The sequence below is a fragment of the Limulus polyphemus genome, unplaced genomic scaffold (genome assembly GCF_000517525.1).
Source record: "Limulus polyphemus unplaced genomic scaffold, Limulus_polyphemus-2.1.2 Scaffold213, whole genome shotgun sequence".
Taxonomy (NCBI): Eukaryota; Metazoa; Arthropoda; class Merostomata; order Xiphosura; family Limulidae; genus Limulus; species Limulus polyphemus.
The window spans coordinates 652725-667978 of NW_013665823.1; the positions used below are offsets into that span (position 1 = coordinate 652725).

General features: G+C 37.4%; 1 protein-coding gene across 6 annotated transcripts in view; it reads right to left on the reverse strand.

The window, feature by feature from the left end:
- The window catches only part of LOC106478461 (succinate--hydroxymethylglutarate CoA-transferase-like), a 52361-nt gene that overhangs the window by 27835 nt on the left and 9272 nt on the right, over positions 1 to 15254 (reverse strand). For 5 of the 6 annotated variants that reach the window (XR_002609909.1, XM_013939005.2, XM_022382054.1 and 2 more), the window contains 3 exons: positions 11427 to 11487; positions 9757 to 9830; positions 879 to 964 (listed from right to left, as the gene is read on the reverse strand). Coding sequence is in view for 5 of the 6 variants with exons in the window: in XM_013939005.2 (XP_013794459.1) it covers positions 879 to 964; positions 9757 to 9830; positions 11427 to 11487 (221 nt within the window). In the remaining variant the exon portion in view is untranslated. Of the gene's footprint in view, positions 1 to 878; positions 965 to 9756; positions 9831 to 11426; positions 11488 to 11845; positions 11864 to 15254 lie in introns of those variants that run through there. The other variant, XM_022382055.1, reaches the window with a different exon arrangement.

Below are 15254 nucleotides of genomic sequence, written 5' to 3' on the forward strand. Positions count from 1 at the left end.
TTATGTAATATTATTCGTCCCTTAGAAACTAACATTAATTAGAAACAAAACCAAACATACATAGAAATTAGTTAGCTATTTAGTTATATATAAAGTTAGTAAAATTAGAATTAGGTAATCATATAGGCTATTGACCATGGCAAAGACTGATATCCAATCTTCACAACCTTACCATAAGTACTTAAGGATTTACTTTTATTAAAGTGATCTAAATGAGTTATGACTATTCTTGAGACAACATTAATTCAACAAAATGAGTTATTATTTTTTATTCAAGAACATGTGAGGAACTCAGAAAAGAAAAATTCAAGTATTCTGGAACACTTGCAGAGAGAGTGTAATAAGCCAATGGGGTCACATCAGTTCAATGTTGTTAGTAATGAAAAGATGAAGCATGTCTTGACATTAATGAAACTTTGATTCATATAAAAACATTCAGCACATCATAATAACAAGTGAAAACTTGATTTCACTACTAATTAATAATACATGTTTCTAATGAATAAAGCTAGGTGGTTAACTTGATATTACTAATTACTTATGAACATTAATTATATCAATTAGTGGGTGCAAGATGACCAATTAATAAAAATGATGACTGCATTGATTAACATCATGAAAACAATCAATTAATCAAAATTAGTGTTTCTGATCATTATTGTGTTCAATCAATTCAACTATCCAAGTAACTGAAATATGGCCATTATGATTTCTCATTATTATTTCCAATTAATTGAATTTTCTTCAGCTTAATAGCCACTAAACTGTAATGAACAATAAAAAAAACAGAAAACTCAATGCACATTATTTACCATGTGTCAGAGAACAGAGAACATGTACATAAATATACGAAACTTAACTCACTACTACAAACTTACTTTTTTATTCCTATTGACACATAAGAAATAGCAGCTTTCTTCTTTCACAAATGGGGGTCCCCATCGTCTTGTCTCATCTCCACCTCCTAGAGGAGGATTGATGAGATTATCAACTGTTTTCTTGCAATCTCGGAATTTAGTAGAAAAAATATAATTTAAACCTACTTTTTAGTTATTGTTAATTTCAGTGCATTTTTCTTGCACAATGTTAGGAATATACAAAGGCAATCAGAATTTAGAACATACATACATGTCATTGATGCTTTTGTTGTTGTTCTTCAAGTAGTCAGTGGTGATTTTCACCTAGTGTGCTAAAGACAGTCTATTCAAGCTGCCACAGAAAGATGCATATAATTAATAGCATTGAGAAGTACCATAAAGTACCAAAAACTTTAGAGGTCTGTGACCGGGACATCATTAGCAGGGAACTAGCCCCTGAAATATTGTTGCCCCTCCAAGTTAATGCTGGTCATTAATCTATTTTTAAATTTATTTTACATTTGGTCTCATTTTATGCCTCATTGGTCCCCTAGATACTTACCTATTCTCACAAAGAGATTTTCTCTTCTGTACTGTCTTCTATCGCTTGCCACTAGCCTTGATACTCCAACTTACCCTCATGTATGTTGGCATGAGATATCTGTATAATAACATGCAAATGATTATGCAGCAACCCTCCACTAATAGGATTGTGACACTACCCCTATCATAACTAGCACTCTCTCTAGCCTTGCAGCTGTTAATCACTTCGAGATTGGTCAGATAAAAATGAACCACAATGGAAGTGGGGAGAATGGGTGGGAAATGTGATAGGAGGTAAATATCTATCAGAAATACACTTTCAGTTTAGGAAGATGTTGACTTCTGATACAATATCTTACTTCCTCTCACAAAGAGCTACAATCCCACATTCAACAGGTGGAGGGCTAGTGAGAAGGTAATCCCCTTTAGGAAGTACCAAAAGGAAAACAATGGGTATGAGAATGAACTAAAAAATAACACACATGTGGGAAACCACACCACTTCTGAGGCAGGTATACTCTTTGCCCATTAGTAATGTGTCACCAAAAGGGTCGAAACAAAGGAGGGACCCTATAAAAAGTTAAAGAAATTAAAGGGTCCCCTAGGTACAGAGTGGCTATAGTGCAACAGATCATAATTGGGAATTCAACCTCAACCAACTGTCAAGCCGCGAGTTGGATGGAAGAGGGGCTTCTGTACCAAGAACCCATCTCTACATGTGCACACCTCCAACACAACTAACATCAGACCCACTGGAAACCAACATTTGGCAGATGGTAGGAAGGTGGAGAGCCCAGGTGGGTGTTCATTTCCCATTCAAAACCTGTTGACACTGGGAATTTTTCCTCCAGTCTGCAGAAGGAGGAGGGTACCCAACCTTGTATATGCAGGAATTCCCGTGTCTTGTCCAGCTACAATGAACATCAAATCCACTAGGAACTGACATCCAGGACTACTATTTGGGGTTGCATATCAATTCCAAAATCTGACTGCATTGGGAATTTATCATCCAGTCTGTGTTAAACATCCAAATAAATGTGAGAACATTTGTGGCTGGTCTGGCTCCAACCAACACCAGATCCACAGGAAACTGGCATCTGGTAAGACGGAGGGTGCCTCAGTTGGAGGGGCAAACTGCAATAGATGGTGGAGTGCTACATCCAACACCAGGCGGCATCTGGAATTGTATATCAGGTCCACGGTAGGAAAGGTGTCACACCATCTACTCTAGCAGAATGCCGCTGCCCTACTCTCAACTGAGTAGTATTGTGTACATTCAAGAGGACAGGCTTCCATGGTCCACCACTCCAGCAGCTAGGAATTGTAAGTGGCAAGGACTCCCATAGTCCACTAGAAGGAGAGAAAATGTGTGATGGAGAGTCCAGAGGCCACAGCACTGGAGACAGTGCAATGGGTGACCGTGATAGCCTATTTTGAAAAGAAGAGATCACACTGACAGAGTCGATCAACCAACACCTGGTGGCATCTGGAATTTTACATCAGGTCCACGGTAAGAAGAGCTTTAAACACCACTGATCATCAGAGATGGGAAGTAATCCCTGTCTGCTTTACTCATGTTAGTCTATGATGTACAACCTAGGACAAACATATTTATGAAGCAAATACCATGAGATATACCTACTAGCAGTATTGTGGAACACCCCATCTCAATGGTGGGCACAATATGGCATCTGAAATTGTACATCAGATCTGCAGTAGGAAGAGCCTCAATGCCACAAATCATCTGAGACGTTATATGAGCACAAGTTTTACAGTGCGAATTTAAGACTAAATATAATTGGTCAGGCAAAACTCGCCACAGAATGGGATCCAAACATGCAAGAAAGGAAATGAATCGAGTACTTACCACTTATTGAGAAACAAAGGTGTAAAGTTATATGAAGTGATCCACATATCTGCACTAATGATGTCATCCAAAGGAAGATGGAAATGCACAGCCAAGGACATGGTAAGGCAATGGATCTGCTGGGAAGAAAAATGAAAGAGACAACAATTGTCAGGAGAAAAGGGAAGACTACACCAGGTGAATCAACTGGCAAATCCAACATGTAAGGGTAATAGGAGAAAAGTCACAGAAAGGGGTAGGAGTCCAAGGAATAAACAAATGGAAATGGGAACCATGTCATATACTATCAGAGAACCCTGACCTTGCAAAGGAGGCAGTCAGGATCAGAATGGTTATAAAGGTGAGATATGGAAGGAATGGAAATGGGTGTAAATGCAGAATTACCCTATCGAGCAGCCAAAGTTTTGGGCATAAAGTAACAATCTTGAAAGAGGAGAATGTAGAAACTATGCAATAAAAATGCAGCAGACATCAATCATGAACACAACTGAACTACAACATTTACATGCAAGTAGAAGCAAGAAAAGGGACTTCAAAGAAGGAAATATAATGAACACAAAGATAAAGATTTGAAAGGAAGATGGGTAAAAGCATGTAAAACCACAATGAAATTCCAATCAGGGAGTGAAGCAGGGCAAGTAGAATGGGAAGTGCAAAAGGAACAAAACAACATGGACAAGAAGACACAAGCCAATTTGCAAACCTAAAATGTGGCTGATAAATCCACTTGATAGCCTATAACAGAGGAAACCAAAAGGCCACTGTCAAAAAACCAAGTCAAAAATGGACGTGATGTGAGGAACATTAGGATGGGAAGAACGATAACCACGTTAATCAAACTTTCAGCAGCATGTGTACCAATGATGTTAGTAAACCACCATGGAGGAAGGACAGAAGTTAAGGAAGCCACACAATGTGAAAACTTGACCATGCATTAATACACTGTGTGGGAATGGGTGGATAATACATGCCTGACTTGGGCTGATGTAGGAGTATCAGAAATAAAGGAAAAGGATGACACCAAAAGCCAGCACAGCAGTGGAAACCAAGTTTGAGCCAGCCACTAAAGAGCCACCATGGAGTGGTCTGAATTATAACAAGGACACATGGAAGAAGACAAATAGGAAGATATGCTTATAGGTACCAACCTGTTAAATCCAGATAGAGAGCACCTACTGCTCCAGCCAAAGGATGAGGAACAGGAGATCACAATTTGGGAAGCTATGTATTGAAATGAGTGCCAAGAGCATTCAAATCTGGGACACCCTACTGAGCACTCAACCCCTGAAAAACTTGAGGATCCAAAAACCGCTCCATAGGTAGAATCTTATCGGGATGGGATACCTAAATCATGGCAAGAGTCAGGGCACCTGGAAGAAGACATGCCTACAAAGTAATGTGATGGTTGTGGGCCCAATAGAAACAGAGGCCTCTTGACTGAGTGCCTCCTAGCCTGGAGATGTATAAGACTACTGTAGAATTTTTGGAGTGCGGCATCACCAACTGGTCCTGAAGAGCCCAAAGGAAGTGAAGTAAAGCTTGACAAGATTGAATGGAAAGGGGGCATGGAAAGAGTTCATCTCCTCCAAACCTACTGAAAGTCAAGATATGCTCCCCAACTGGAAAACATCCATAAAGGAGACATTCCAGACAAGAAGGGGGAAGAGTAACACCCACAGTAGAGCTGTCCCAATCCAACCACCAGGCAGAGTCTATCCAGTATCCCATCATGTGGGGAACAGCAAACAAACATGAAGAAAACTCAGGACAAGAAGGACCACCTCAATAAGTGGCACATTGTGAAGTAAATATCAAGCTGCCTCGGAAAGATGCTGCATGAAATGGGATCCGGTAATGAAATTGGAGGACCAGACTCTTAGAACCCAAGTATTCACAGAAAAGGACCTCCAAACGTGAGCAAAGTGAAGAAGTCTGGCCTTGAGCCTAGATCATAGGGTATACTGATGGTGAGTTTCAGAAGCCCAAGAAACTGGAACCTGCAAGGAAAAAGGTAACCGAATAATTGTGATCTGATTCCCACAAAGGGATAACCAACTCCAAATGCTGAGAGGCTAAATAAGGAAGTCAGAACGATGGTAAGCAAAATCGTCCATAGTATGTGTGTGTGGGTGGGGGGGGGGGGGTCGAGGTATACTGACCCCTTAGTGCAGTTGCTCCCCCAAAACAATCCACATGAACCCTCTGGAGAAGGTGAAAATAATATATGACCCAAAGGCTTGTCCCAGAGTAGGGCAGGAATGGAACCATAGGAAACAGGAGATAAGAACAGAACATACCTGATTAATCAAGTCGTAATGGTGAAAGAGACATGTTCAATACCCCCCGAAATGGCACGTGACTGATAGGGACATTCAGGAGGGGAAAAAAGCTGTCCAAATCTGCCTCTTCCCAAACAATCAAACCTTGAGCAGGTATGATAGGACCATCTACAGTTTGTTCTGAATGTTGCATGAAATTAACCAATTCTTGATGCACCATAGCCATCACTTCATGTGCCATCAACCTTGGTTCCAACCCCGTGTATGTGGTCGGGAAATCCACTGAAGGAGCAACAGCAGTTGAAGTCACTCACACAAGAAGTCAAAGACAGTACATGAACTAGTGTTCATAGTTTGAAGAAAAAAGAAGGAAATTAAGTTCCCTCAATATTATAAATCTCGTTAAACTGACAAAGAAAAAAAACAAGTCTGGTGTGTTTTTTGCTGAGGAATAGAATGAAAATCATGAGTGCAAATGCATAGAGGAAGCTAGTGCTTGTGGAAGTTGTGTCACCCTCCTACTGGTGAAGGGCTTTTGCTGCATAATAGCATCATTATGCAGTAGCGCAAATCATGAGAAATCTCATGAGTTTAAGTGGGAGTTGCCTAAAGGCTAGTGGTATGCAAATAACTAAGACAGGAAAGATAGCTTTCTTTGTGCTAAGGTGTGTATTGCTTTAGAAACCAAAGATCCAATAGAATTGAGTGCACCATGTCAAAAGTAAGTACTCATACTGTGTTTATGAATTAATAAAGACTGTTTATGTTTTCTTGTATTTTACATTGTGTCCAGTCTGTTTATTTCATTCTCATGACTCGGTTACTCAGAGATAAAGCAGTACTCCATTAATCACTATCTTGACCAAATGGACATACCCCATCACTCTGAAATTAATTTAGTTTTACCGGGATAGACCACAGAGTGTGGTATATGAATTTACCATGCATTACGATCTTCTTTTAATATAGTATTTGATCTGAATTTCTCATTTATTCTGTACATGTGCAAGTTTTGCATGTGGTCAAGAAAGCCATTAAACTGAGTATGTTCTAGTTTCCTTTGTTCCTTTATCATTTTCAAATATATAATATTTTTCTCCTCATGGGAGTATTGCTGCATGTAATACTGAATGTTGTGCACGGATAATCAATAGAAGTTCCTCCAAAGGTAGGTCAGGTGATATCTCAAGGTTATGATTTTCCTTATGTTTAAATTAAATGGACCAATAGGTGATGCATGTGTCCTGAGAATACACTACTATAGATATTTTAGTATATAATACTATGATCTTTTAGTTAGCTCTCTCCCCTCTCAAGCTCAAGCCCTCAGTTTAATAAGTGAAGTTTTAGTTCTTCCTTTGTAACTAGCATTGCCTTACTTATATTTAAATGAAAATATTCAGTCACGTGAATATAGTACTAGTCACTCTAGGTAAATACTACATTTCTTGAGAACTAAGAAATGTTGAATTTATTCAGTCTAATTCTTATTAAATATCTTTAAAAGTTGTTTAGGAGATTACAAATAGTTAACTATATAGTAAAGGAATAATTCAGAAAGAAGGTAATAAAAGATAAATAAACAGTTTCAAACAAAAGTATTTCATGCAACATTTATATAGTAAAGGCAACGTCTTTCATCCTGTGCACATTATTTTTATTGTGCTCTTGAGTGTAAATAAAGACTGTTTTCATTGTGTTTTACATTGTGTCTTAGTCTTTCTTTTTCAAACTCAGCCACATTAAGAGAACTGCATAAAAATATCTTGTTGAATATCCTGTTATTCTGTGCTGTCCATTGCTCTAAGATGAACTCATTTTTATCATCTGAATATGTCATATGTTCATGAAGTTCTTAAATGAATTGTATATAATAGAGCAGATATAGATGTCTCTATTCAACAAAAGCATGTTCATGAAACATACAGGTAATCAAGAAAATATTAAGACAAGAACATATGCAGTTGGCTATATTTATAAACAGGCAGTATTTGCACAGCTGTATGCAAAAGAAGCGCAAGGACACAAGTCTGTAAAGAAAACAAATGGAAATATACACAAGGCTGACAATGCAGAGAAAGATAAGACTACAATTTTTTTTAATTACGTTAATCATACTGTTTAATTAAGAAAACTTAGAATCAACTCGTTCTCAAATAATTATAAATATTGGTAAAGTTCATGCCAGTGTAAGCATGAACGGTAGTATTACTGAAATATTAAATCCACAATGAAAAGAAGCATAACTATATTTTGAATGAATTACAATTTTAAAATATTTTTAAACAAGAAATTTGCTACAAGCTAAACTTCTGGGGATGATTACATGCATGTAAGGTAGTAGCTAGTGACTTGTAATTCTCACATTTGTTATACACAAACCTGAGAGTTCAAATTCAATGTTCAGCAAAATATTAGTAAAGATTTAGAATTGCTACAATTTTGCTAATTAAAACTGAAACCATAGTAAATATGTGCCAATGAAGAATAAAGGGCCAGTGCTTCATTTAGAAGAATTATATAGGTGTCCATCATGTGTACAATTGTATCATGATAATGTACAAAGGTAAAACAGGTATTATAATTACTGCTTTAATCTTAGATCAGTGAAAAAGGAGAAAGCTTGTTGAAAGGTTTCTCAATCACTCAAAAATATTGCTTTAACTGAATGTTCAGAGGCTCATTCCATTGGACTGATCTCATAATGGAGACAGAATATTGACTAGAATTCTAAATTTACTGTGTGTATCTCCACAAAATGTGGCAAGCTTTTAGTAAAATGTACATCACTGTACACAAAACATCTGAAGTTTCAAAGGTATTTCTACTCATGTGAATGAATGTTAGTCTGACAAACTCTGATATGTTGGAGTGTGAGAGCATGTTCATGTGAAGAATAAAAATAAGTTTTCCCATTGGATAGTTGCATATCACATTTGTATAACCTCTATAACCTGCAATTTATTTATATATATATATATAGTATTCCTTTATACCATATCTGTTAGTTACTATCTTCTAGCATGAACTGTTGCTAAATTTACATTGTAGGGTAAAATGCATAGTTTATAACTGACATCAAATACATATTGCCATATTGAATGAAACTCTGTAAAAGGTTGTGGCATGTGTATTTTGACCCCATGTGTATAAGGTTAAAGCTGCTGAGCCTGCTTTCAGAATGGTAAATTTCAGTAATTTTTAAGATATTTATTTGCAATTGGAACTACCGCTGCATGTGTGACATAAATGAAGATGTTAGGTCAGTAAATTTGTACCTATTGCTCTACATGTGAAGTGAAGCAGCCTAAAGCTGATATTAGAAAATTATCAGATATACAATTCCATTTGTGTATTTTACATGGTACATTTATACTTATATATAGTCTTCACAGTACTACCTGCTGCTTCTACTTCAGTTATATTGCCAAATAATATAATGCTGGAATTAATATTTTAGACTGAATATAAAATAATGAAACTTGACTTTACTATTGGCTAGAAAATTAAATTCTATCTCTTAAATCTCATAATTCTTCATATATGTTGACATTAATATCAAAGTAGCAGAAATCATTCAGAGCATGACAACATATACTGTACTGAAAAAAGGTTGCTATTTTGAGAAGACTATAATGTTCAAGACTTTAAAATTTTTATACGTTATTTTTGATAGACACCACTTGTACCTCAAAACTCTAGCCTGCAATAAACTAACATATGATAAAAAATATGTCTGTATATTTACATGCACTAACTTACAGATTTTTAACCAAATCTAGAGGAAAACAAGGTAGAAGATATTAAACCGATCCTTATTAAAAACATTTATCTAATTCTAAGCCAATGAACATAAAATTTGCCAAGTTAAGATATGTATAATTTCTATCATTTGGGAGTAAATTATGTTATCCTTATACACAGTATGTGTGTGTGTTTACTTATTAGTATCGCAAACACCTAAGATATCTATTTATTGAAAAACATATTCAAATATTTACAAACACAAATAATGTATAGACATGAAATTAATAAACTACATAGATTCCAGAAAACCTAGTTACCATGTGCCTTTTATAAATATGATTATTGAAAAAACAAGATAATGTTTTCAATGTATTTAAAAACATTACAATTTTTACATGGAGTTTCATAATTGAGTAAGTATCTTTAATTAAACAATTTCATGAACACGTGGAAGAAGACAAACCTGGGTGTTCAATTTTTATGACTTCAGCTCCTAGGTCACCAAGTATCATTGTACAAAAAGGACCAGCCAAGATTCTAGTCAGATAGAAGAAATTACTTTTATGAATATATGTGTGTTTGAAATGTTTATTACAATTACCAGTATCCTTAACAACATTTTAAAAGTTTGAAATTTTCCTGTGGAATTCTATGTACTTATGAGCATAATCCTTCTATTAAATTAAACTTTAGATAATTTACAAGCATAGGGAAACACCTTTTCTTACTGAATAAATGAGGTGACAATCAATCACTTTATGAATATAAATTTTTCACACAATGTTAAAATTTTTCTTACACTGAAAATGTATTTCCAATAGCTCCTTACCTCTACTCACACAAAGCTATCTTGATCTTCTTATGCCCTCTAATCACTGTTAAAAATATTTTGTGGTCAGTGCACTATATATACCCTCATCAATTTCGTGCCATTTCTGAACATGTACATATCATGTGACTACTCTCCACCAATAGTACTGTGCCACCTATATTAGTGCAGCTAGCTCCCTCTGCTATTCCCACTCAATCTTCACTTTTGAGAATTGGCAGGCTCCAAAAGAATAACAGTGGTGAGGAAGGGTGAGAAGTATGTTAAGAGAGGTAAGTACCTATGGAAATACATTTTCAGTGTAAGAAAAATGTTAACTTCCAATACGGTCTTACCACATCTCACACAAAGCTAGAATCCCACACTGCAAAGGTGAAGGAGCTGGAGTAGATGCACAATACTGAAGCCAATTGGAAAGTGACCACCCAGAATGAATAGATGTGCTCTGATATGAAAATGAAGCACACTTGTGAGGTACCACACTATTTCTGGAACAGGTATTCTCTTCACCCTTGAAGTAGGAAATTAATCTGATAAGGGTGAAAAAAAGGATATGCACAAAGCAATTTGTTCTGAAGGGTGCCACTTATAGTAAAATACATACAGAATTAGCTATGTACATTCACAACCTCAACTGGACAGACAAGGTTCCATAATTTATCCTCAGCATTAGAAGGTTGAGGATAAATATATTGCAATATAATGTAACATATGGGAGATGGAAGGTAAGGAACTGGATGTTAAAGCCAAATAGCCTTCACAGGCAATATGGTTCCATCTGTATGTTGTGAGAAACCCAGGTTTGTACAGGTTTTGTAGGTAGTAGTACTGTGGTAGATCTATAACAGTTGGTGAATGTGTCTATCACCAAAAAAATGTAGCTGAAATTACTTTAAAAACAATGCCATTGTTAATATATTTGGAAACAGTGTGGAACAGTTCAATAAATTTAAAGTAATTCAAATAAAGGTTAAATTATTTCAAATTTTTAATAACCACTCGTTTTCAGTTTGTAAATCTAGTCACACTAAGAATATGCCAAAAAATTGGCCTACTGAAAAAGTGAGTTACACAACAAACATGGAAAACATTCCATAAACCTAAAAAATAATATGGCTGATAAGAACTAACATTCAATTAATGTTTCAAATAAAACACTAGAAACCTAGAATTTGCACATATGGAATTTGAAAAAAAAATATTGATAGTTAAAAAATTTTCCAAACTGTTAATTTTAAAGAATTAACTAAAAGTGTCTACAGATCAATCTAACTGCTATACAGAAACAATATAAGGTACTGTACCTAGTTAAGTCAATAATTCTCACACCAGAAAGAGGTCCCTTAGTTTCAGTTTTGGCAATATCTATAATGAAAACCATGTAAATATCCATATTAAAATATTGAATAAATAGCAACCACCAATGCACAATGGTGAAAAATGCAAAGTAATTTTTCAGTGTGGTATATTACATCAACTGCTGTTCTTCATTTGTACAAGATATATATGTAAAAAAAATTGGAGGGAATGTATATACACATTCTCTACAAACAATTAAAAAGCTTCTTAAAATTATTATAATAAATGTCACTTAATGTACAATAGAAAGCCAGATTAATTATTACAAATCAATTACATCAACTTTAATGTATACAATAAATGTAAAATAAACTGAAACAGAATAAATATTCATCTTCACAACCACAAATAAAGCTGAAATTACCTTTAATGCCTTATGACATTATATATATATATAGTATATTCTGTAACGTTTTTTGATCATGATGTAAACATGTGTAAAAATAGAAAAGTACATCTGTAGTAACAAGTATCTGCTTTGCTTAAACAGGGAAGCACATTGTTGAACTAATATTTTAAGCTCAACCAAAAAGAGAATTAAAATTGTACAATATTAATTTTCTGTAGATATTTTCACTACTGTTGTATATACAGGTGAAATTGAATGAAAGTTATAATTTTCCTAAATGTATGCAAACTTTTTCAGAACCACATGCCACAAGCCTTCATCATTCCTCTGTTGGAATCTAAAGTTCTAACACGTCTCTCATGCAAATCATCATGCTTCACCTCTTCACCAATAGGAGAGCACTACTATCACGTGACACAAGTGACTCCCTCTATGCACCACTATCCACTATCATTTTGAAGTTTGGCAGCAGATGCAAGCACGGGAAGATTGTGGGGAGGATGGGTGGGAAATGTGAAAGGAGGGAAGTACCTATCGGAAATACATTTTCATTTAGGTATTCTCCTCCTGCTCACAAGATTAGCTTGATGCCCACATTGAAATGGTGGATGGACCAGTGTGAGAAAAGCATCTGGATGACACCCATGAAATGAGAACAGCAGATCAGATGCTCTGAGGAAGGGCACCACACCAAATCTGAGTCAAGTATCTCTTTGCTGGAAACATTGATATGATCAGGAGGGCCAGACAAAGCAGAACATTAAAGGGAGTACATCCGCATGGGAAAGGATAGTTTAGCGATGTGATCTTAAACAAAAATCATAATCACTCAATCCCATGATGGAAAGTGGGCAAGTGAGGATGTTTCACATGGTGTAGAGTGGATAGGGCATGACAGACTATACTCAGTAAGTCAACTATATCTAAAATCTCACTCACTGAGTACTGACATCCTTGTGAGGGTAAAACGAGGATCATACCATCTTCACTCAAGTCCCAGAGTCAAGAGGGAACCTAACATTCGACTCCAAGAACTTACAGGTTAGCCTAATACCAGGGATCCGGGAATGTGTCATCCAGACTCTGATGGAAGTTTATCACATGCATGAAACCAGCCCGAAACAACCCCAGGATGGTAACAACCTCATCACCCAACAAGGGAAACTCAGGACACAAGCAGAAACAGGTCACATAGACCTTCTGCAACCCACAACACAGAGAACACGTTGATAGGGGAATGTGGACAACTCGAAACCTGTGGGAGGACTTATGTGATTGGTTCACTCAATCTTCAAAACCTCACTTGCTGGGTACTGACATCCACATAAAGGTAGGAGGAGAGCACACAATCAGAGAGGTGAACTGCATTTGGGCATGGCATCTGAGCTCCAGGAATTAGTTACTCATCTGGAGGATCTTGTAACTCCCTCTACTCCAGCAGAACATCACCACCCTACTCTGAACTGAATGGTTATAGCCACCTTTGTGGAACCTATCCAGCAGGTTGCCTCCATGGTTAACCACCCCAGTGGCTTGTAACTGGTAAGTGGTAAGGACTCCCATATACTCCACTGGAAGAAATGGGGAAAAGTGATGGAGATTCTGGAGGGACTGCAACACATGAGACAGTGCAATGGTTGATCACAAAACCCTATCTTTAAAAGCAGACCACACCAATTTATTCCATCTGTACATGGCAGGGATGGGCAGCAATCCCCTTCTGTTTTACACATACTATCCATAGGTGGTATGGTTAGGGATGGGCATATTATGACACAATTATCATGAGGAATTTACACTAGTAATTTTTTGAAACACATCATCTGAAGGATGAGCATACATAGCCATGGAAAATGTATAAGAATCAACATGGCTTACAGTATGGATTTGATAGCAAGATGTCTGCAAATGGTTATAGCCACCTAAGTGGAACCCATTCCAAGTACAGACAGAATACCTGGTCAGGCTCCACTTGCTACAGAGCAGGATCCAAAGTGAAGCTGAAGCAGGGGCCCCTGAAAGAAAAGAAAGCATCGGTAAGGACTCACCTCACATCACAGCCATGCCAAAGTCTGTAGAATAGCCACAAGTGACAAGCGATACCCCTAGGAAGCAGAAACAGCAATGTGGTGAAGGAAGTAGGAGATGAATGTGTGTGGAGTCATTCACATGCCCAATCGTAGAATCTCATCCAATGGCCAACGAAGATGAAAGGCAAGGGAGAATGTAAGGTGACGGATTTGATGTGAGGAAACGTGAAAGAAATCATGCTGGGAAGGAGACAAGGGGGAATAAGCTAACTGGATCAAACATTGAACCCAATTGGTCAGAGCATCTGTGGAAATATCACAGGAAGAGGAAAGTCGACAAGGTATAAAAAGGCAGGAATGAGGACCCCAGAAGGAAGCCATGTGAGCACTATAACAGCAGAGGGCATGAACAGGACAGAGGAGTCTATCTGGATCAGGACAAGGGTAGAAATGAGGTATAGAGAATAGACAGATAGGAGAAAAGGAGGACTGACCATCTCGAGCCACAGAAGTATTAGGAAAAAAGCACAATCCAGATAAAGGATAAGGTAGGAGGAGTGGCAAAAGGTCCTGATAATGTCTAGGGTGAAAATATCCGATCTATGATGCCCACAGGCTAGGAGGAGGAGGAAATATTCCTTTAAAGAGAGGTGAAACAGAGAACACATAGAGAGAGGTTCGAATGGAGGTAAAGTGAGTGCATGATGGGCCATGTTAATGATCTAGACAGGGAGCAAGACACCTTGGTGGCTGATGGAGCCAGAAGAAATGGATCAACATGAAAAGGATGGGAAGCAAAGACCCTGTAAAAATGGGAAAAATGAGAGATATAGGATAACACTGCTCAAAACCCTAAAATCAAAGAGCCACATGAGAAACTCGGAGATACAGGCAACTGTTGGGTGACAGGCCCAGAAACCCCAAGTGTGATATACACCTCACTTGTGTTGATAGATGGCCAAAGAAGAAGGGCGATTGCAATTGGCTAAATGTAATGCTACTCTGTGAATAAAAAACAGAATTCCTTGCCATGGACCTGACAAAAGCCAGTTGTGAAGATGGAGGACAGACAGCACAGGTGATTGGAGTTGAGGGAGCAGGTCGAGATGGAAGGAAAGAGGAGGGACCACCTGCAGTTGGAGCAACCAAGTGAACCAAGGTTCAAGGGCGAGTAAGGAGCAATCAGAAGGACTTTGCATGGAGTGGCATAGATAAGGGAGACCACTTGATGAAGTAAATGGATGGAAAGGTAAACATAAAGGAATAGATGAAACTAATCCTGGCTGAAGGCATCAACAGCCAAGGCTTGGGGATGGGGAACTGGGGACCAAAACCAAGGTAATTTGTGATTGAGGGTGGTGGCAAAGGCATCAATATGGGGTGTACCCAGATGC